Source organism: Pelophylax lessonae (genome assembly GCF_965119305.1).
Source record: "Pelophylax lessonae genome assembly, chromosome: 2".
Taxonomy (NCBI): Eukaryota; Metazoa; Chordata; class Amphibia; order Anura; family Ranidae; genus Pelophylax; species Pelophylax lessonae.
The window spans coordinates 215,767,968-215,791,755 of NC_138769.1; the positions used below are offsets into that span (position 1 = coordinate 215,767,968).

General features: G+C 42.4%; 1 protein-coding gene across 1 annotated transcript in view; it reads left to right on the forward strand.

Moving 5' to 3' along the window:
- F5 (coagulation factor V) overlaps positions 1 to 23,788 on the forward strand; it is a 110,793-nt gene that overhangs the window by 38,710 nt on the left and 48,295 nt on the right. Inside the window, exons 8-12 of the mRNA XM_082244471.1 lie at positions 3,053 to 3,200; positions 4,032 to 4,128; positions 9,617 to 9,828; positions 17,050 to 17,194; positions 21,211 to 21,420. Coding sequence (XP_082100597.1) covers positions 3,053 to 3,200; positions 4,032 to 4,128; positions 9,617 to 9,828; positions 17,050 to 17,194; positions 21,211 to 21,420 — 812 coding nt within the window. The remainder of the gene's footprint in view (positions 1 to 3,052; positions 3,201 to 4,031; positions 4,129 to 9,616; positions 9,829 to 17,049; positions 17,195 to 21,210; positions 21,421 to 23,788) is intronic.

Below are 23,788 nucleotides of genomic sequence, written 5' to 3' on the forward strand. Positions count from 1 at the left end.
TTACCTTTAGTAAATCAACCTCAATGTGAGGTCAGTGTAGGGGCTACAAGTCTTACCCCTTGTAAGCAGGAAAAAGAATTTGAATTGGAACGTAATCTTTGACATTTTATTACTAGTAAGGTTGAGTTTTGTGCTACTAAGACAGATGGGTCACAGAGCATTCTCTCTTTTTTTTTTTTCAAAAAGGTCAGGATGGGCACTTACTCCAATTTCATGTTGATATTGTTTCTCACGTTTTACCACATAAAGCTAGCCATACCCTGAGCAAATTTTAGCCAGTTCCTGATGAACCTGTCAAAATTTTGCTTTTTGTCTGGCAAACATCCTCCAACTGAAAAATCAAAAGAGTTGGGTGAAAAACGATTGGCTGAACAGCAGCTGCATCCAGAAGGATTGGGTATTCTGACAGCCACCACTGAAAGTTGATGCTCTGTAAAGCGCGGATGGAGGCTGAACTAAAAATAAATCAGTTTATAGATAGCTTAAAGTGGAACTAAACCCATTTGATTTTACAAAACAGTTACATTCAAGACACACTATCAATAGTAACTGTCACAGTTGCCTGTGCTCCTAATCAAACTGTCAAGCTATCAAATGGCTGGTGTCATAACTGATCACATGTGCAGCACTATAACAACTGAAGGTCAAACAGAGGATAAGATGGCAGCTTCCTTGGCTGTGAAAGATAGGAGAGTTTAGTTCTGCTTTAAGGCCTGGTTCACACTAATGCAGGTTGTAGTTTGCATATTCCAAGTGCATTTTGCGTTTTTCCATACACGTTTTTGAACCATTGAAGTCTATGGAACCAAAAAACTAGAAAAAGTCCCTGGCCCTTTCCATAAAATGCACAGATGTGAACATGACCCATAGGAAACCATATTGAATGGACTATAGTGTGTTTCTGCAAAACTGAAAATGCACTACAAATGCATAGGTGTGAACTAGACCTAAGCCACAATTACCCTAATTCATCAGGCTAAAAATACATTTAAATTATAACTGAAACAAAACTTTTTTTTTTTAGATTTGGATAAAGTGGTGAGGGGGTTAGAACCAGAGGCAGGTGTTTATAGTTGTCTGTGTCCCTGTTAGGCAGATTCACTCTCTCTAGTTGTCCTAATCACCAATGTCACCTGGTAACAGACGCAAGTGTAAATCTAAAAATTGAAGGTGCCACCAGGACAGAATAGAAGGGGAAATCTTCAAATGAGGACGCTTGTTCTTGTAACATTTGTCTAGGAAGGGACATCCCTCACATTGGCAAGATATTGTCTCAGGTCCTGTTAACTCTACAGGACAGAAAGTGAAGGAAAATATCCCTAATGAGATACAGACAGCAACCCTCCAAGATGGAGGGTTGCATAACCATAACTTAATATAAGTGCGCAGAGCAGTCTGGGATTTATAGTTTCGGAGGAGGACCTTGAACACAGTGCAGCTTGGGTTACAACTACAAGGCCCATTAGCACCAGAAATGGGGAGGGATAATATAAAAACAAAAAGCCAGGGAGGGAGCCAGGTAGTTGGAGAGAGGTGTGCCAACCAGGAAGGTGTGTGTTTAGCTGTGCTGTGTTGATCCAGGCCAGGCCGGGCTGCATCCAACAGGGCTGTGCATATTTACAAAAAAGCGCACACATGCAAAAGAAATGACTATCAAATATAAGGCAATCAATGAATAAATAAAAATGGGGTTTTGGTCCCACCATATGGCCATATCGTGCTCAAGCCCACCACTACGTCAAAGTACCCCATTATCAGTGGGTCCTACACTATCCATGTAAAAAAGGATGAATCCAACTTCTCAAACCCTTGGAGATACTTACTCCTAACTGGGAGAGATGTGCGACTGCACTATGTGGAACTCATCCAATATCTGCTAGTCAATGGACACTAATGGAGTACAGGTGTGGGAGGGTGGGGTATAGTTTCGGAGGAGGACCTTGAACACAGTGCAGCTTGGGTTACAACTACAAGGCCCATAAGCACCAGAAATGGGGAGGGATAATATAAAAACAAAAAGCCAGGGAGGGAGCCAGGTAGTTGGAGAGAGGTGTGCCAACCAGGAAGGTGTGTGTTTAGCTGTGCTGTGTTGATCCAGGCCAGGCCGGGCTGCATCCAACAGGGCTGTACCACAACCAAGGGGCCAACTGCTGAAGCTGAGCCTGGACCATGGAGCTAACCCGAGGTGGAGCATCCATCACCCAGTGTTGTTGATTGACCTGCATTAATCTTGACTGCTGCATTGCTGTTTAAGGGGGCCCCCCACTGAACAGACAACTCACTGTTGCACATGGTCTGCTGCAGAGGGATCTGGTGAGAGGGTCACAACAATCCCAACAGTTAATCCCTATTTTCAACTCCAGCCTGAAAAAGGGGTCTTTATGTTCATTGACACTTCTCTCCAAATGTGCTAAGCACACTTGCTGTCACTTTTACCTGAAAGCAGCAACTAATAATGCCAGTGACAGAATGCCAAAGCTGTCATTACCCCAGACTGCTGACCTTGATTGCTCCTTGTTAACTCCCACTTGCTGAATAATCCTGCAGTGCTATTTCTTCCTAATCCTGCATTTCTCTTTCCATCACTTTCAACATGTTTATCATTAGCTATCTGCCTTAAAGGGACATACCCACCTATAAGTTTAACTCTTCATTTCACTGCTTCTGAACCCTAGAAACATCTCGTTGCTTTTGCGCGCCAATATTAAAGGGCCCCAACTGTGCCGGCAGAGGCTAACTAAAAGAACTGTTCAGACCTAGTTACATACTTGGGGGCAGAACTGGTTTGCTGTTAGTGTAATAAACTCACATGCCTAAGCCTAGCCCACTTGTCTGAGACCCCTCACGTGAACTAGCCTGGCATCTACATTTTCAAAGAAGTATATACAAATAATCATAACCACTATAGTTGTCATTAAGTTAGTACATGTTAAATATGAGTGACCATAATGGTGGATTGGGGCTCTAATCCATTTGCATGTTTAGAAATTGGGAATGAGTAAAGAAAATAAATGTAACTGACAAATCTGTTCTTTGTATATGGCTTTTTTAGCGCATCCTGCCACCAAACCTTTAAAAAAGTAATCTATAAGCAATTTTCGGATGCCACTTTTACAACTCCAACTGAACCTGAACGATCAAGAAGGGAACTTGGACTGATTGGGCCTGTCATTCGAGCTCAGGTTAAAGATACAATTATGGTATGCATTAACAGCTAAGTCATTGATATAAAAAATGTTTAAAATGTTGTGTAAATCTGTAAATCAAGAAAACAGGTAAAACCGTTGTGTTATTTAACATGTAGTTTTTGACAGAACGTTAAAGGGGTAGAACTCTGGTGTGTATTTAAGATAGTGCACATTGTATTTATGCACCATAAAATCTTATTTGAATGCTTCCTTAAAGCGGAGTTCCGGCCTCAGGGGTCAAATTTAGATAAAAATACCCCCGGGACAGTCAGGGCTAGTACATTCCACAATGGGTAGCCTCTCATCTGTCCCAGGTCGCACTTACTTTTTAGAAGAAAATTTCTTCTCCAGCGCTGCCATCTCAGGTGTGGGCAGCTGAAGCCGCAGCGTGACGTCGGAGTCCGACAATGCACTGCACCAGCCCTGCTTGTCACTTCCGGTGCAGGCACGGCATCCCTGCACAGCTTCTGGGCATGGCCAGAAGCTGTTTAGCAGGGAATGCCGCGCTTGCACCGGAACTGACGAGCGGGACCGGTGCAGGCGCATTGATTCCTAGGAGCGATGACGTTCAGCTCCCAGGAGTCATTGCAAGCCGGAAAGAGACGGCGCGGGCTGCGGCGCAGAGGGAGGAAGTGGAAAGAAGGTGAGAATATTTTCTTCAATTACAAGGTAAGTGAACAAAAAAAAAAAATTGGCAGCATCCATTTCTTTTTCAGGTGGCACTCAGCAAGCGGATGGCCCAAAATCGATTTTTTGGCCGGAACTCCGCTTTAAAATAAATAACTCTTGCTAAATTGTATACAAATGAATATCTAATGTAAGAAATGTTTCCATGTGTTTCAGGTTGTATTTAAAAATATGGCTAGTCAGCCTCACAATATATATCCACAAGGGGTGTCATTACAGAGGATCTTTAGAGGCTACATACCTGATCCTAAAGGTTTGTATTTTGCTTCCATGTAAAATGCTGTACGTAAATACTGTTGTTTTTTGTTTTTTTCTCTGTGAAGTGAGGTTCTGTCTCAAAATTTGTTGGGAACCCGGCATGAAATTTACTGAATTTACTAACTCTCCCAATCCTCTTAATATGACAGACTGATCTATGTTTTTACATAAGTAAAAATAAGAACTCACTATAATCAAACCTAATATACTCTTAAAGTCACAGTCCAAAAATCTCCTTCCAATGGATTTCTAACTTTACCAAGTCTGATGTAGGACATTGGACTTGGGAAAGTTAGAAATACTTTGGAAGGAAATTTTTGGATTGTGACTTTAAGAGTATATTAAGTTTGATAATAGGGAGCGCTGATTTTACTTATATGCTATTTACCCATTGGGATTGTGTGGTTCTTTCAGCTGCTACTATAACCTCGGAGTGGACATTCCTATAGTTCCTAGTGAGTTGATTTGTGCAACAGTGATCTATGATTTTATTTGAACATCCTGGTTCCACTCACTGGAGTGTACTCCTAAGGAGACTTAAGTAGCAGGCAGGTGACACCTGCTTTTTGGCATCTCTTGGCCTCCAAAAGAATATATAGAGAATGGGTGCACCAAAGAGAGGAACCAGGAGGTTCAGCTCACATCAGAGCCCTGGATGTCATGTTGTGACAGGGTGGAATGAGGTTTTCCCCTCAGGGTAAAAGATAGCAAACTAGGGCCGTGTAGCTAATGTGGAAGATCAGTAATAAAGCAGAGAACATTCCCATATAAGTTCAAATAGAAAATACAGATTTCAGACCAAGGTGAGTACATATAAACTTACTGGAACTTAGCCTGTAGTAGAAGAATACTCAGGTGGCTACAGGCATACGCTGAGGGAAAAACAAGACTTCATCCCATGCTTTTGCAAACACTCAGACAATTGGCCCTGGAACATGTTTGTGACCCAGAACAAACAGTGTTTTTCTCCTCTTAATTTGGGATTTTTAGGGCAATCAATTAAGCAAAAAGAAATATTTATAAAATATTTAAACATTTATTGATAACATGATTTAAAAAGGAATTTTTTACAAATCACACGAACATATCAGTGTACATAAGTGATACTAACGACCACCAAGATGAGTAGTACAATCATAAAATCAAGTGAATAATAGAAAAAAATATTGGGTATAAAGGGAAAGGGGGGGACACAATACACCTCCATAAGGAGAAAGTATCCCTAGGGAGGAAAATATCCTGTTTGTGACCCTGCCACAAGATCATGGATACATCTCAACTACATTCTGTACTCTCTTTTTACATTTTATTATGTCCTGCTGAGCAGGGGCATTTTTTTACCCACACATACAGTACAGAGTGGTCATATCTCTACATGTTGGGCAACCTGTCACGTTGCCCATTAACATTCCTTGACTTTTTCAACTCCATCTCCTATGTGCAGTCCTCCGAAACTCACCACGACGAGGAACTTTTACATTATACCTCCTTGACTATCCCTATCCCTATCCACTATCCACTATCTGGAAGTTTCCAACACATTATTTGTAAAATTAAAAAAAAAAAAATACAAGTTATTGAATATAATTCCAAATAAAAAATGATTCTTGTCCGAACTTATTCTTCTTAATGGTTAATATGCTTTGACTTTTATGCTTTTACAAACAAGCAGCATTTAAAATGTAAGGAAAATGCCATGCCATATTTACAGTATGTATATAATACTAAGTGGTACTTTGTGATGACTAAATCAGCTCGAGGAGAGAGGCATTTAGAGTCTTTATATGCCTCTAAAAATTTTACATCCCAAGCAGTCAGACCAGTATAGTTACCCTTTCAGTGAAGAAATAATATCCACTGGGCATATTAACCAGTCAAAAGATTTACAGTGCATCCAGAAAGTATTCACAGCGCTTTACTGTTTCCACATTTTGTAATGTTACAGCCTTATTCCAAAATGGATTAAATTCATTATTTTCCTTAAAATGCTACAAACAATACCCCATAATGACAATGTGAAAGAGGTTTGTTTGAAATCTTTGCAATTTTATTAAAAATAAAAAACAAAAAAAAATCACATGTACATACGGTAAGTATTTTACAGCCTTTGCCATGACACTCAAAACTGAGCTCAGGTGCACCTTTTTTCCACTGATCATTCTTGAGATGTTTCTAGAACTTGATTGGAGTTCACCTGTGGTAAATTCAGTTGATTGGACATGATTTGGAAAGGCACACACCTGTCTATAAAAGGTCCTGGAGTTAACAGTGCATGGCAGAGCACAAACCAAGCCATGAAGTCCAAGGAATTGTCTGTAGACCTTCAAGACAGGATTTTATTGAGGTACAGATCTATGGAAGGGTACAGAAAAATGTCTGCAGCATTGAAGGTCCCAATGAGCACAGTGGCCTCCATCATCCGTAAATGGAACCCGATGGTCACTCTGACAGAGCTCCAGTGTTTCTCTGTGGAGAGAGGAGAACCTTCCAGAAGAACAACCATCTCTGCAACACTCCACCAATCAGACCTGTATGGTAGAGTGGCCAGACTGAAGCCACTCCTCAGTAAAAGACACATGACAGCCCACCTGGAGTTTGCCAAAAGGCACCTGAAGGACTCTCAGATTATGAGAAACAAAATTCTCTAGTCTGATGAAATAAAGTTTGAACTTTTTGGCCTAAATACCAAGTGTCATGTCTGGAAACCAGGCACCACTCATCACCTGGCCAATTCCATCCATACAGTGAAGCATGGTGCTGGCAGCATCATGCTGTGGGGATATTTTTCAGGGGTAGGAGCTGGGAGACTAGTCAGGATCAAGAGAAAGATTAATGCAGCAATGTACAGAGACATCATTGATGAAAATTTGCTCCAGAGCGCTCTGGGCCTCAGACTGGGGCAAAGGTTCATCTTGCAACAGGACAATGACCCTAAGCACACAGCTAAGATAACAAAGGAGTGGCAACATGACAACTCTGTGAATGTCCTTGAGTGGCCCAGCCAGAGCCTAGACTTGAACCCGATTGAACATCTCTAGGAGAGATCTGAAAATGGCTGTGCATCGATGCTCTCCATCCAACCCGATGTAGCTTGAGAGGTTCTGCAAAGAAGAATGAGAGAAACTGCCAAAAAATTGTTGTGTGCCAAGCTTGTAGCATCATACTCAAAAAAGACTTAAGGCTGTAATTGGTGCCAAAGGTGCTTCAACAAAGTGTTTAGCTAAGGCTGTGAATATTTATGTACATGGGTTTTTGTTTCATATTTTATTTTTAATAGATTTGTAAAGATTTCAAACAAACTTCTTTCATGTTGTCATTATGGGGTATTGTTTGTAAAATTTTGAGGAAAATAATGAATTTAATCTATTTTGCAATAAGGCTGAAATTTGACAAAATGTGGAAAAAGCGCTGTGAATACTTTCCGGATGCACTGTATGTGCCTACATGGTTTTTCCCCATATTCCCAATGATAGAAAAGAAAATAACCCCAATACTAGAACGTGTGTATAGCTTTTTTTTTTTTTTATTATGTTCATAGCTAAACATTGTAAAAGAAAAGGTTTGTAGAATAATTTTTTTTAGTTAGGCAAATATGAAAAAAAACTTGTCATAGTTAATGTTTACCATTTAAGCTAGCGGGCGACGATCTAGGTTCCTCTTTACAGTTTACCCAAGATACTTTCCTTTCCTGAGAAGTCTATGTTACTGAGTTACCATGTTGCATACTGCTGATATAGCCAGAAGAGAGATAAGCCACACATTTTCCCTGCTCTGCTCATTAGGCTGTGTACATTCTCTAAGAGCCGGTTCACATATGAGCGATCCGACTTGCCGGGGCGACCTCACAGGTCGCGGTGCGCAGCTCGCACCGCGACCTCGGAGCGGCCGGCACGGACTTCATATCATTGAAGTCAATGCAGGTCGCTCCGGGTCGCCCCAAAGAAGCTCCGGACCCTTTTTCTAAGTCGGAGCGACTTGTGTCGCTCCTGTTAGAACGGGTCCACAGCTTCTCTATGGCAGGCAACCTACGGCGACCTGTCAGGCGACCAGGTCGCCTGACAGGTCGCCCCGGTGTGAACCGGCTCTAAACCATATGAGGGCAATTGAGGGTTAAGCACAGCAAGAGGAGGCTTATAAATACTGGTGTACAGCGCTGTATGGTCACACCCTCAGATGATGTGTAATGACGAAACGCATCAGAGTGGGACCATGCGGTGATCAGGGACATCAGCTTACCTGCTTGAGGCAATGGGCACCACCACTGAGTTGATAATAGTAGAATAGGTGCAGCGCTAATCAGTTTCTCAAAAAAAAAAAAAAAAAACATCCAAGCAGGAAACACAAGTACAATCTTCTAATATTGTGTTACGGAGACCACCACCAATTCAACAGCCTCTTACCAATTAACATAGATAGACCCTCCCTACAATGGTCTATGGAAGCAGTAGATCATTTATAGGCACAGGTGGCTCTGGAATCCTGTCAACGTTCCTCCTCAGCAATGCTCTCTATTATTCTCCACGTATAAAGATTATCATGCGGGGATAAATAGGACAATCCTCATAGTGTAAAATGTCATGACATCACTTTATTAAAAGTAAGATTCACTTACACTGAGCAAAAGAAATACACATCCAGCAAATGAAATACATCCACCATATGACAGCATGCACTTGTTTCAAACCATCAAGATGACCGCGGTATCTCAGTCTGCAAGAACGCCGTTCATCATTGGCTCCTCCCTATGTGTTTCGTCATGGTATAACATCATCAGGGGTGTTGAGTTTATACAGTGCAGAGGGAGATGCTGACACAAACATCCGGGGGTAATCTGACTGCGATTGATCAATGCCTTTTTATCTTCCATGCTTGTAAGTGTGTTTTAAAGAGGGAAAGGTCTGTCTAATAAAATTGTGTGAACGGGATTATGCTATGGAGCTGTGCTTTTTTTTTTTGGCAAGTGTGTTAGCATATGCCACAGTACCTGAAAGTGTGGAGGACCTACCCGTGGAGAGCTCTCAGAATGCTACCATTAATATATGCTTCAAACTTACCTTAATCTGGTGAGTATTAAATTTAAGGGGAGCAGGACTCACTTGTGGTGGTGTTGGTCACAGGCATCACAGATCTCATTGGAGTTGGTTTCCATGGATATCACTCATTTAGAGACTCACTTAAATCACGCATGGTGGACTGTATGCTTACCTAATTCTTATTAGTGGATTGTGTGCATGGTTGTATAATCCCACAGCATTGGCACAACATGGCTAATGTTATCTTGAGTTTATTCATCAGATTTGAGTAGGCTGTGTACATTGTTTTCAATAAATAGAAAGACAGCAGCTGGTGCTAGGCTTTCTTTTTGAAAAAACACTAAAATCTGCAAATCGATTATATTTCCCTATCTGTTTATGTCGCTGTAGTGCAAGCTACATTATTTATCTAAAGGGTATTTAGTGTTATAATATGCATGTTTTTACTAGGTGAGGAGATGCAGAATAATACAGTAATGCCTGGGGAAACAGTCACCTACTACTGGACAATTTTGGAGAATGATGAGCCCACAAAAAATGATCCTCAATGTTTGACAAAAATATATCACAGCACTGTTAACGTTTTGAAGGATATGGCATCTGGGCTGCTTGGAACACTTCTAATTTGCAAGTCAATGTCACTAAATACCAGAGGATTACAGGTAACAAATTTACAAAAAATAACGTAACATAGAAAAGTTGGGAAATAACATTAAGACTTCATGCACACTAGCGTTTTTTATAAGCTCAGAAAACTCTAGAAAAAAAAAAATGCTGGATGAAAAACGCTGGTAATAGCATTTTTGTGCCTGCTTCTAGTAGCATTTTAGAAGCTGTTAGGAGCTTCAGCATTTTATTAGTGTACATGAAGAAAATAAAGCTGCTTGAAATAGCGGTTAGGAGGGTATTAGTAGCATTTACTAGCATTTAGGAGCATTTAGCGTTTTTTTCTGCTGGGAAAACTCTCCCAAAAATATTTTGTTTTCTGCTCTTAGACACTGAAGCTCAAAGAACGCTAATAGTCTAAAGTAGTATGTATTGACACAAAAAAATGCTAATAACAGCTGCTAGGAGCTTAAAAAAATGTTAGCGTGCATGGAGCCTTAAAGTGGTTGTAAACCCTATTCATTAAGTTTCACTTGGGTACATATATCTGTAGTATTTACTTATCTCTCTCCAAAGCCCTAAGTCCTGTGTCCGTTCCTCTGTAACCAGCATGATAATTTCTGACAAGTTCTCTACACAGGAGATAAAAGCAGCTGGAAATTTGTGTTGGAGTGGGTGCTTAGAGATGGATAAGCAGAGAGCTGGTCTATTCACAGCACAGCTCTGCATGTTTCTTCCTTCCTCTGCGTAAGTTGGGGGGGGTGCCTTTCCTCCAATCAGCTGTCACACAGTGTATGCCAAGACTCCGCACCTAGTGCTGGAACAGGAAGAAAAAATTCGAACAAGATATTCACTTTCTAAACCGTGTAGAAAGCTGAAGACAGCAAATATACAAATAAAACGTATGTAGGGAGATTTGTTTAATCTCAGTGTATCATCTGGGGCTGTTCACTTTGCTGGGTATATGTGAGGGTTTACATCCACTTAAAATAACAATAAATACTTACTTGTAAACTGTAGGTTAGGATATATAAGTTCACAATGTTATCGTTTATTACCAGTACCCTCTGGTCTGTGTTCTGATTTAAATTCCGCTTTTTGTATGAAAAGTAATATTAAGAAACAAATGTTCTGTAACACTACAATATTGCAAAATATAAACTGCTATAATTTGGGCTTTTGCATAAATAAAAATCTGAAAAGATTAAGCCCCGGTTCACACTAGGGCGACCTGTGAGGCGACCTGGTCGCCTCACAGGTCGCCGCAGGTCGCCTCCCATAGGGAAGCTGCGGACCCGTTCTAATAGGAGCGACACAAGTCGCTCCGACCTAGAAAAAGGGTCCGGAGCTTCTTTGGGGCGACCAGGAGGCGACCGCCATAGACTTCATTGTTATGTAGTCCGTGGCGGCTGCTCCGAGGTCGCGGCGCGCTGCTCGCACCGCGATCTCGGAGGTCGCCCCTGAAAGTAGCGTCGCTCCTATGTGAACCGGCGCTTACTGTATATCAGTCTCTAGTAGGCTCTGGCATTCAAACAATATTTTTGACCTACTTGGTGGATTCACAATAATAATTGTACTTATAGACAATAATTATAACTTTACAAATGGGATTACAGGTTTTCCAGCTGGTGGTAGTTAACTGAATTCAAAGAGTGCTGGGGCAAACCATTTGGGATGGCTAAGAATCTTAGTCCACAATCAGAAGAGGCCCTGACTGACATGAGAAGACTTAGAAAAGGATTTAAAGATCTGTAGGTTTTTTTTTTTCAAAGGTATTTATGAACCTGCTGGGTGATATAACTTCTGTTCTAAGTTGCCCGTTGGTGTTTTATCAGCTACCTTAGAGATGCCCTTGGTGCAGTAATTTAACCGGTTGCCGACTGCCCACAGTATATTTACTGCGGCAGTCAGCCCCAGCCAGGCAGAGTGACGTAGATCTACGCCACTCGCCTGTCATCCACTTTAGAGCCAAGAGCGGGCGAGCGCTGAGGCGCGCGCCCGCCTCGGCTCATTCACGGAGGAGTGCGGGAGTGTGACTGGCGGACCCGATGTCCGCCGGTCACACTACGATCGTCGGTAGAACGGGAGAAAGGCAGAGCGGCTTATGTAAACAAGCCGCCTGTCATTCTCCCTGTGTAAAAATGCAGATCAGACAGTTCTACTATGTAGAACCGTTGATCTGTGTTTTTACACTAGGAGACATGTCCCATCACAGTTAGAAGCACGCCCCTAGGACACACTTAACCCCTCCCTTCCCAATAGGCAAGTCAGTGAGCCGCTCGATCGTTACCCGGGGGGGGCGAGAGGGGACGTCCCCCCCCCTCCTGCCGCCTTCCGTGGCTTTTACCGGGGCTCCCGTCCCACCGGGAGCCCCGAGCACCCAGCTGGCACGTCCGCCAGCTGGATGGAGTCCCGATCAATACCGGAAATGGCTTTGATCGGGTCTCCGATGACGTAACCCGGAGGCGGCATCCATGACGTCACTTCCGGGTTACTGTGCTGCAAAAGGCGGCAAATTTGAAAAACGGCTGTATGCAAAAATGCAGTTTTCGGCGTTTTGCATACAGGGAAGTGTAGTGGAGGGGTCTAGGGTCTTTTAGACCCTCGATCCCTCCATAAAGTGTACCTGTCACTGCATATTGCTGTCACAAGGGATGTTTACATTGCTTGTGACAGCAATAAAAGTGATCAGATTTTTATTTTTTTTTTTAAACTGTAATAAAGTTAAAGAAATAAATAAAATAAATGGGGAAAAAAATGTAGCCGCCCCCGTCACCGTTAGCTCGCGCACAAAAAAAAACGTATACGGAAGTCGAGCCGCAAATGAAATCGCTGTTCAAACTACACATGTGAGGTATCGCCGCGATCGCCAGAGCGTGAGCAATACTTTAAAAAAAAGAGATACACTCTAACTCTAAACTGGTAACCGTTTAATAAATTTAAAACGTCGCCTATTGAGATCTCTATTGACCGCAGTTTGTCGTCGTCCCACGGGGGGGGGGGGGGGGGGTGGGTGCAATTTTAAACCGTAACATGTTGGGTATCTATTTACTCGGCGTGACATCATCTTTCACAATATACAAAAAAAATGGGCTAACTTTACTGTTTAGTATTTTTTAAATGCAGTGAAATGTGATTTTTCTAAATTTTTCCAAAAAAATGGCGTTTTAAAGACCGCTGTGCAAATACCGCGTGACAAAAAATATTGCAATGACGACATTTTATTCTTCAGAGTCTTTGCTAAAGAAATATATATATTGTTTGGGGGTTCTAAGTAGTTTTCTAGGAAAAAATACTGTTTTTAACTTGTGAACAAAAAGTGTCCGAAATAGGGCTGGGGCTTAAGTGGTTAAGCTTCCTGGCTTACTCACTTACCACACAGCTGCTTCAGGCCTCACGCCTAGGCCTTAGGTGTGTTCCTCAGACCAACACAAGTACCCTTCGGTCAAGCTCCCTTGTAGCTTACTTGGGATCAGCTTTGCACTGTGCTGAGGTGCACTATCTCTGCCTCAAACTGCCACCTGCAGCCTCTCTCTCTCTTAGAGAAGGTGGGAGCCCTCCTGACTCCCAAACACAGACCTCCTGTCTGTTGTGTCGGGGACTCCTGGGCCAGACCTCCTGTCTGCCGGGTGGAGTCGCCCTGAGTGCTAACTCCGGGACCATAATAAACCCAGCCCACACCTGTGCAATCAGCATGCTTGCCTCTCCAAAAATCATGCATAAATTGCTAATAAACACAGTGACACGGACTCGCCTCTCTACAATATATATATATATATATATACACACATACACAGTATCTCACAAAAGTAAGTACATCCCTCACATTTTTGTAAATATTTTATTATATTTTTTTATGTGACAACACTGAAGAAATGACACTTTGCTACAATGTAAAGTAGTGAGTGTACAGCTTGTATAACAGTGTACATTTGCTGTCCCCTCAAAATAACTCAACACACAGCCATTGTTGTCTAAACCGCTGGCAACAAAAGTGAGTACACCCCTAAATGCAAATGTCTGCTTCAGTATGTCACGGTACATGTTGGCATTCATGGTTTCCTTTATGTGGCCCCCCAATGCCAGCAGCACTCATGCAGCCCCAGACCATGACACTCACACCCCCATGCTTGACTGTAGGCAAGACACATTTTTCTTTCTACTCCTCACCTGGTTGCCGCCCCACACGCTTGACACTATCTGAACCAAATACGTTTTTCTTGGTCTCATCAGACCACAGGAGATGGTTCCAGTAATCCATGTCCTTAGTCTGCTTGTCTTCAGCAAACTGTTTGTGGGCTTTCTTGTGCATCATCTTTAGAAGAGGCTTCCTCCTGGAACGACAGCCATGCAGACCAATTTGATGCAGTGTGCGAAATATGGAGCACTGACAGGTTAACCACCCACCCCTTTAACCTCTGCAGCAATGCTGGCAGGACTCATACATCTATTTCCCAAAGGACAATCTCTGGACATGACGCTGAGCATGTGCACTCAACTTCTTTGATCGACCATGGCGAGGCCTGTTCTGAGTGGATTCTGTCCTGTTAAACTGCTGTATGGTCTTGGGCACCGTGCTGCAGCTCAGTTTCAGGGTCTTGGCAATCTTCTTATAGCCTAGGCCATCTTTATGTAGAGCAACAATTATTTCGTTCAGATCCTCAGAGAGTTCTTTGCCATGAGGTGCCAAGTTGAACTTCCAGTGACCAGTATGAGAGAGTGAGAGCGATAACACCAAATGTAACACACCTGCTCCCCATTCACAAATGAGACCTCGTAACACTAATGAGTCACATGACACCAGGGAGGGAAAATGGCTAATTGTGTCCAATTTGGGCATTTTTACTTAGGGGTGTACTCACTTTTGTTGCCAGCGGTTTAGAGATTAATGGCTGTGTGTTAAGTTATTTTGAAGGAACAGCAAATTTACACTGTTATACAAGCTGTACACTCACTACTTTACATTGAAGCGGAAAAGTGTCATTTTTTCAGTGTTGTCACATGAAAAGATAGAATAAAATATTTACAAAAACGTGAGGGGTGTACTCATATATATATATATATATATAAATTAGTTTGAAATCATGTTGTAAAGCACTATGCAAACTGTTGGCGCTATATCACTCCGGAATAATAATAAATAATTTCTATAGAGGCAGTCTTTTTGATCTACCTACATCACTGCTGATTAAAAACAACAAGTGATGACCTAGGTTTTTGGCTTAGCACTGGGGTACAGTGGGTCTTTATTAATTGGAAGAAACATTTCCTTCTTTAACCACTTCAATACAGGGCACTTTCACCCCCTTCCTGCCCAGGCCAATTTTCAGCATTCAGCGCTATCACACTTTGAATGACAATAGCACGAACATGCAATACTGTACCCAAATGAAAATTTTATCATTTTTTTCACACAAATAGAGCTTTATTTTGGTGGTATTTAATCACAGCTGTTTTTTTATTTTTTACTAAAAAAAAAAAAAAAAAAAGGAAATAGACAGAAAATTTCTGTCAGAAAATTTTGTAAATAAGTAATTTTTCTCCTTCACTGATGTGCGCTGATGAGGCGGCACTGATGGGCACTAATGGGCACTGATGAGGTGGCACTCATGGGCACTGATGAGGTGGCACTGAAGGGCACTGATTAGGTGGCACTGATGAGGCGGCACTAATATGCCACACTGATGGGCACCGATAGGTGGCACTGATGGGCACTGATAGGCAGCACTGGTGTGCGCCACTGAGGGGTGGCACTGATGGACACTGATGGGCAGCACTGGTGGGCACTGGTGGGCAACACTGGTGGGCACTGATGGGCAGCACACATGAGCAGACTCTGACAGGCACTGACTGGCATTAGTAATGGGCACTGATTGGGGTTACTGATTGGCACTGATTGGGTGCACTGATTGGGTTAACTGATGTGCCATGTTTCATGTCATTCTTGTGCATTTTTTTGACTGTATTGTAATCAGGGCACTGATCATCGTTGCCCTGATTACTTGTCTTGTACTCCCCTTTGAGGAGGAGCCGCTGATCGGCTCTCCTCGCCACACACTCTGACAGTGTGAGGCGAGGAGAACCAAATAACGGCACTTCCTCATTTACATTTGACCGGCTGTGATTGGTCACAGCCGATCACATGGGTAAAGAGCCCCGTCATTGGCTCTTTACCAAGATCAGGGTCGCGCCGTGTCCTGGGAACATGGCGTGGTCACGATCCCAATGCTGCACGCCCCCGCGGGCGCACGAGAGCAGCCGTTCTGGGGCGCTGTCACATGATGTCGTCCCTGAACGAGAGCCGCACCGCTCCGCCGTCATTTGACGGTGGGAGGGCGGCAAGTGGTTAATTAGAATAATAATGTGATTTGATAATGCTGACAGGTTGCTTATTAAACCATATCAAGACTATTATAGTGGGTCAGTCAATGACTAAAAACAAGCTCATGGTTGCAGTAGCTTGTTTAAAATGTAACTGTAACTGTAAATGTAACCTTTCTCTATATAGTACAGCTAGGTGAGTTGAGTAGCTGTGAAGTTATGGGATCACCTCTACATGTCAGCAAGTGGTGGCCCTTACCTGGGCTTTCTGTCCCCCTCTGTATGGGTTTAAAGAGATCCAACAAACCACTGATGTCTCCATGAAGGTAGCCTGGCACTGGCACTAGTAATAAAGAAAAACATAAATATATTTTAAAAAAATGTAAATGTAATGAAAAGAGTACAAAACCACTTAAAATACCTCTCAATACGCACATTCATAAAAGGATACATGTACGTGCGGAAATTAGTTTTGCCTGACACATAAGATGTCCCCACATGCACAATTATTTTGGGCCATCCAAAAAGTTTATAATGTGTTGCCTTTTTACAATATGGGGTATCACAGTTTGCCAAGTACAAATCATTTTGAGGCTATATACTGTATATTTGTTCTTTATTATCTTGACGCAGTCTTTTATATTTAATAATAATTTGGAGATTGCATTGTGCTCATGTGTATAAAAAAAATGAGTGTATTTATTCTATAATATTTTGAGTTTGTAAATATTTGCACAAATATTGCGTGGCATAAAAAATGAAGCCGCCATCTTTTTGTTCTTCCACTTTTAGATGGCATTGAAATGGAAAAAGACATCACCTATTATATAATGACTAAAATAAACATACTTAGGGGGCCTGTTTCTATCAGTCTCTGCTTATTGGCTATTAGTTTACTTTGCATTACTGGGACCTATATTTAGATCAGTAATAATTGCCTACTTCTCCCACTTCAGGAGAAAGCAGATGAAGAGCAAGTTGCAATGTTTGCAGTGTTTGATGAGAATAAAAGCTGGTACTATGAAGTCAATAAGCTAAAAGCCTGTAGCTGGATGTTTACCAAAGACCCCAAAACTCTCTACAGTTCCTATGTTATCAACAGTAAGTTACATTGGATTTTTCATTTTATTAAAGGATAAGCAAATATTGTCCAAATACATTACACATGTCTATTTCTCCTGGAATCTTGATGTGTTTTGTGTATTTTCTTTCAGATCTGTGTAGTAATCCCAGTTTGAAATTTTGCCTCTGTGCAGAAGCTTCCTGTAATAAAGACCGGTCACTGCTGCTCTCTCTTCTTGTGCAGTGTGACTGGTCTTCAATCTATCCCCTCATGTAGTTTTTTTGCAGGCAGCCAGTGGGTAGGTGGGTTCCAGCACAGCAGGAGAACCCTGGGCGTCTCAGTGCTTTGGCTACTGGTGTGCTTTTTGCCCCCGGTCTGCACTGCTCTAGGTCTCCGCACATAGGAATCTTGCATTGGGTCTGTCTTTTGGCTCTGGTCCTTAAAGGGTACAGACTGTGACTGGTCTTCAATCTATCCCCTCATGTAGTTTTTTTGCAGGCAGCCAGTGGGTAGGTGGGTTCCAGCACAGCAGGAGAACCCTGGGCGTCTCAGTCCTTTAGCTACTGGTGTGCTTTTTGCCCCCGGTCTGCACTGCTCTAGGTCTCCGCACATAGGAATCTTGCATTGGGTCTGTCTTTTGGCTCTGGTCCTTAAAGGGTACAGACTGTGACTGGTCTTCAATCTCTCCCCTCATGTAGTTTTTTTGCAGGCAGCCAGTGGGTAGGTGGGTTCCAGCACAGCAGGGGAACCCTGGGCGTCTCAGTCCTTTGGCTACTAGTGTGCTTTTTGCCCCCGGTCTGCACTGCTCTAGGTCTCCGCACATAGGAATCTTGCATTGGGTCTGTCTTTTGGCTCTGGTCCTTAAAGGGTACAGAGCTTCTCTCTCTTTCTCTCTGTCTTGGTCTCTCTCAGCCCCCAGCAGCCTCAGTAGCAGCTCTCGCATCCAGCCCTAGTCTGCCCTGAGATCCGGTGGTTTGCCCACAAAAACACTATCTCCTCCCCTTATGTGCAGAGTATTAAAGTCTGCTGCTTCACTAGCCCTCAAAGACTTGTATTGGGCTGTGTTCATTTGGGACCACATGCCCTAGTGTCCTTTGCACCCTTGTGTCACCCTCCCCTGATTGAATCTGATCTTCTATTGCCAGGAGGAGGGGGAAAGAAGAAGGAGTGAATTTGGGGATCGAACCCACAACACACTCTGATTCTCAGTGTAGGAGCTGTGGGCGGGATGGGGGAGACAGCTCACAGCCTGTCTGCTCCTGCTCACAGAGAGGGGGGAAGCAAAAGACTCCTCACACAACAGAGCGGCAGAGTGGACAGCAGGGGGGAAGAAAGCCCACAGCATAGTCGCTCCTGTCACTCTTCACAGCTGGTTGGGGGCCAGCTGCACCCCCCCCTACACCTAAATTAAAGCTTTTATTCTGGAGTTCAGCTTTAAAATAACCACTGAAACTTCTTAATACAATAAATGTATTACCACACTCATATGTAATGCAATTTAAGAAAAAATATCTTTCTGCATGTGCGTAAGTTAGGCAAACTCAAATGATGTGGGTACCTGTAAAAATAGAAATGAGGAGATATGATTATGCTCTCCATGGAATGTAATTATAATTTTAAAGATAACTCCATTTTTAGTATAGTTATCTTTTATAGCCTTTACTGCCCTCATTGTCCCCCTTTAAGTCTTATGCTTATGTATAATTCTCTAGTGCAGGGATTCCCAAATGATGGCCGTCCAGTTGTTCAGGAACTACAATTCCCATCATGCCTAGTCATGTATGTGAATGTCAGAGTTTTACAATGCCTCATGGGATGTGTAGTTCTGCAGAAGCTGCAGGGCCCTAGTTTGGGAATCCCTGCTCTAGTGTGTGCTACTAGTAGTGAGAGTAGGCAACCTATACTCTGTCTTATATTAATTGGTGAGTCTGTAATTGGGTCAGGGTTACTAGAGGCCAGGGCTGGATGACTCATCCTGCCAACTCTCTGGTGCCTTCCCCTGTTTCTGGGACATTGAAAAATGTTCTAGAATTAGTGGGTGAAGGCTATAATCTTGTTTGGCTCTCAGCCAATCCCCGGGAGTGGGCCTGGCAGGGGACTGGGAAATCCCATTAATAGACATGGGCCATGCCAGCAGGGGAGTTCAGGTGGAAGATGGAGAAGCAGTGCTAAGGGAAGCTGTCTGTGGCCCTTAAAGGACCCTATACCAGGGAGTGGTGAGAATCAGGCTGGGAGCTCAGGAAAGCTGGCCTGGAAGGATCCCACCACAGGAGGCAGTTGAAGGGATTTATTCCAGAGAGGCAGCGGGAAGGAGCAAGCAAATACAGTGAGTAGATCAGCACGGTGTTGGGACAAGACAAGGGGAGAGACTGCCAGCTTTAACAGTGCTCTCTTGAAGACAGTGGTGTGCCAAGTCTTCTTCTAAAATTGCCCTGGGAAATGTCCATGTGTGTGTGCCAGTCAGGCAGGACTGGTGACTGGTGCAGGCAGTCAGTCAGGAGGACTGGGAAGAATAGCAGCCAGGCATGGCTGGTGGCAGTCAGGTGGGCTAGCATTCTGCAGGCAAGTGGAACCGGGATCAGTGGCCACAGGGAAGCAGAAGGAGAGATGTTATGCTGTTCACTCAATTTGTTCTACCTTTGTCAAGGGACTGAGAGTTCCTGCCCGTAATGGGACTTTGCTGAACTAGCATTAAACTACTAGTTCCACCAGGAGTGAGCAGCAGGTGCTGTACATAGGAACCACGTTTGTGCAGGAGGAAGGAAGAAGAAGATCTTTGTAAATAGGGAGGATGTTGTCCCTTGTTCTGTGTTTAGACATTTTCAAGTTGGGCATCCCATAATTTACCTACCCCATCCAAGTTATCATCCCCTAAATATAAACAACAAAAACAAGTCAAAGACTGAGTTTCTGTGTTGGAGTGAATGAAGGAAATGCTAAATGACAGGCTTTGCAGCAGTGGGGAACCCTAACTCAGCAGCTTCTATGAGGAGGGTGCTACACTTACTTGTCTCCGCTCTGCAGAGATCCTCACTGTGTGTCCTGCTGACACTGGTAGACTATTCTTTAAAAGTCTTCCTGCAGACCTCCACTTCCCCTGTACATATGCAACGCAATATATATAGTTCATGTATAGCACAAGAGGAGTAGGGCATGGCTGGGAGAATTTTGAAGAAGAGGGCCAAAGATCTTGATCATGAGGTGGGACAAGAAAGTGTAATAATTTGATGGGATACTGGGATAGAGCCTACAAAGAAAAACTGTAATAATTGTACAGTTATCCTCTCAATAGTTTGACTGGCTCTAAACATCTTTTTCATATAGTAAAGCATGTCATCAACAATAATGTAGCAGCTATAATACTATGCCATAATACCTATCATCATCACATACTATCTATAAAAATCCATTTTTAGTTTGTTTGTTATCATTCTCCACCTTATACACAGTTTTTCTAAGCAAATCATTTTTTGTTACTCTTTTAAGTTTCTGACCTGGAGAACCTACCAGAAGCAGCACTTCCTATTTCAAGCTGACAACACTAAGCTACTTTGGGAGGGGGTTCTTCTTTGGGTGGAGGATGGAACTGAAGCCAATTCTCATCACCTTTGACTATTTTAGCTCTACAGTCTGTTGATCCTGTGTGCGGCCGGGTGCTATTTTGCTGTCACACCAAGCTACTGCCTTGCAATTAACAGAAGCATTGTCAGCCTGCCATATGAGCTCTTGGGTAGGCTGTTGGAATGCCTATAAGGTCTGCAGGAGGTATGCACAGACCACATAGGCACCACAATGGCCAACTGAAGAAGAGCACATGGCAGGATGACAACGCTGCTGCTAATTGCTAGGTGGTGGCTTAGCATTGTCTGAAACAGAAAGTGTTGTTGGAGAATCTCCAAGCAGGAAACTTTGCAACACATGCACTAAAACTTTTTTGCTTAAGCAAATTGTATACAGTGAGGCATGATGTAGAACATTCTGAAAAGTCGATTTTGGGTTTCTTTCTTTTCTTTTCTTTTGTTTGTTCTTTGTTAACATTTTTTTTTTCTTTCAGCTATAAATGGAAATTCTCTTGAAAATGCAATCCTGAGATTCTGTTACAGCCATGTGGTTCCATGGCACATTTCAAGTGTGGGAATCTGGGATGAAACTCTTACTCTACAGATTAGTGGACATACCTTTAGGTACAGAAGGGGAACTGGAGATTTAGTAACTCTCTTTCCAATGACTAGTGAGAGCATTATCATAGAAATGAATAATATAGGTAAGCTACTCCTTTCTGAATGATTCAAATATTTGTATTTTTCTGATAAGAATCTTAAACAGGTAAGGCAAGAAAATAAAAACCGGTGAAAAAAAAGAAAATCCCAGAAATTTCCAATCATCCTCAATGATCATTGCCCTTTCAGTAATTCACCCAACGCATTCAATTTCTAAGAGGGTGCAACTATGACAGGGGTCATGCTGATATTGCTCAGGTACCAATGCTACCCAACTTTGTTTTTTTTTGTTTTTGTTTAACAGGATAAGAAATAGTAGCACCAAATATATGATGATTTTGGGGGGCGGGTAGAAGGTACAGAGGAAATACATTTATAAGTAATTAATTACCTAATAAATACATTTATTAGTAATTTATTATTACATTATTGATAATTATTAGTAACACAATGCGCCAGATGCTCCCCTTTACCAAAATTGTATAATATATTACACAAAAGTAATAAGAGCTGTAGTCAATACGATGTACATTAAAGGTAGTTCACAAAACAGAATAAAAAATAGCTTCTTGCTTCTTTGTGTTTTTATTTGGTATGTGAATTAACTTTAAATATGAGTATTTTAAGAGTTTTTCATAAATCAGACAATATAAGCTGAGTCCAACGAAAAAAAAAAAAAAAGCATCCAAGAGGCTCTGAGATTTTAATGTGAGTTCATGCAAAGTAGTAAGAGGACAAAAATTATCAGGGAGCTTACTGGCTCAGGTTAAGCAGCTCACAACAAACAAGGGTACCCTCCAGTGGGTACCTCAGCAGGTTACTGGAAAAAAGTTTGCACAAATGAAAGGATCGCCAGATCAAAAGATTAAAAAAAAAAATACATTTACTAGTTTATGCTTTAAAAAAAAAAACAGCCAATGTTTTATACTGTTAAAATATATTTGAAATTGTGTTGACACATTGAAGATTTCATGTCACTTGCCTTAGGGACCTCTATACATGTTTGTTTTTTTATAGATGGAAAATGGCTGTAAATTTGCTACAATCTACTAAATGCGTTTACTTACATGTCCTATTTGATCTCCATTAATTCTTAATAAGGAATAATAGGACATGGTAGCCTGTATTTAAGTTGTACAAAGCAGTGCCAGACAAATTGTACAATATCACAGCTCTTACTCCCCTGTATAACAGGGGAGTTCTTAGACAATGAGTCTTAACATCCAACTGTTAGGAGTGCAGCAGTGAGTAGATCACTTGCCATCTGTTGATCTGAGAGGGCTGTCTACAGTGATGGGACAAGGCCATCTAGTGCCCAGGGTAAAGATGCAAAATGGCACCCTCCCCCCAAAGGTGTGAGCATTATGTGTCAGCAAAAATCCCCCCCCCCCCAAAAGATTGTTAGCACTAATCTTTCCACTTACCCCCTGAGCATACATTAAACAAAAATGCCCCCTCTTCCAGCACAAATCCCCCCTCTCAGCTCAAATAATCTACCCCTCTGAGCATAAATCTTCCCCCATGCAAATCCCCCTCTGCCAGCATTAACCCCCCCCCCAATCCCCCTTCACATCCACCCTCCTAGTACAAATACCCCCTCAAAATAACCCTGTCTAGCACAACCTCCCAAATCTCCACTGTGCCCAGGGCAGCTGTCCCTCTTGCCCACCCCTATTCCTGGCCCTGGCTGTCTACCTATAGTTAGTCTAAAGCCTAGTACACATGCAACGAATTTCTGCCGACCGGTCGTCCGTCTTTTGTCCAGAGTGGTGTTTGTTGGTTGGAATGTGCTCTAGACTGCACACGAATTTTCCCGCATGACAGAATTCTACTTCAGAAGTGATGTTAATCTTATGAGCAAGTCTGGGCATGCTCAGAGAAGAAAGAACACAAAGAATGCAAACCAACACATGACATCACTTCTGAAGTAGAATTCTGTCGTGCGGGAAAAATTTGTGTGCAGTCTAGAGCACATTCCAACCAACAAAACACAACTCTGGACAAAAGACGGACGACCCGTCGGCGGAAATTCGTTGCATGTGTACTAGGCTTAAGGCTTGATTCACACAAATGCATTTTTTAATGCTTTTTGCAGAAATGCTTTTAATTTTTTTTAACATGGTTCCTATGGAACACGTTCACATCAATGCATTTTTGTGCCTTGGCATTTTTGGAAAGGGTAGGGGACTTTTTTTCCTGCAAAATGCAGCGTTTTGCATGCAATAGACTTCAATGGACCTGCATCCAAAATGCAAGTATTGCGTTTTTACCGCGATTTTGCCGAAATTTGCTTTTTTAATGCTGCCCAACAACAAATTTTCCCAAAAAAAAAAAAAACGTAAAAACTCAAAACGCAAATCGCGGCGAAAAACTGTGGAAAGCACAGCAAAAAGCACTACAGAAATGCTCAAA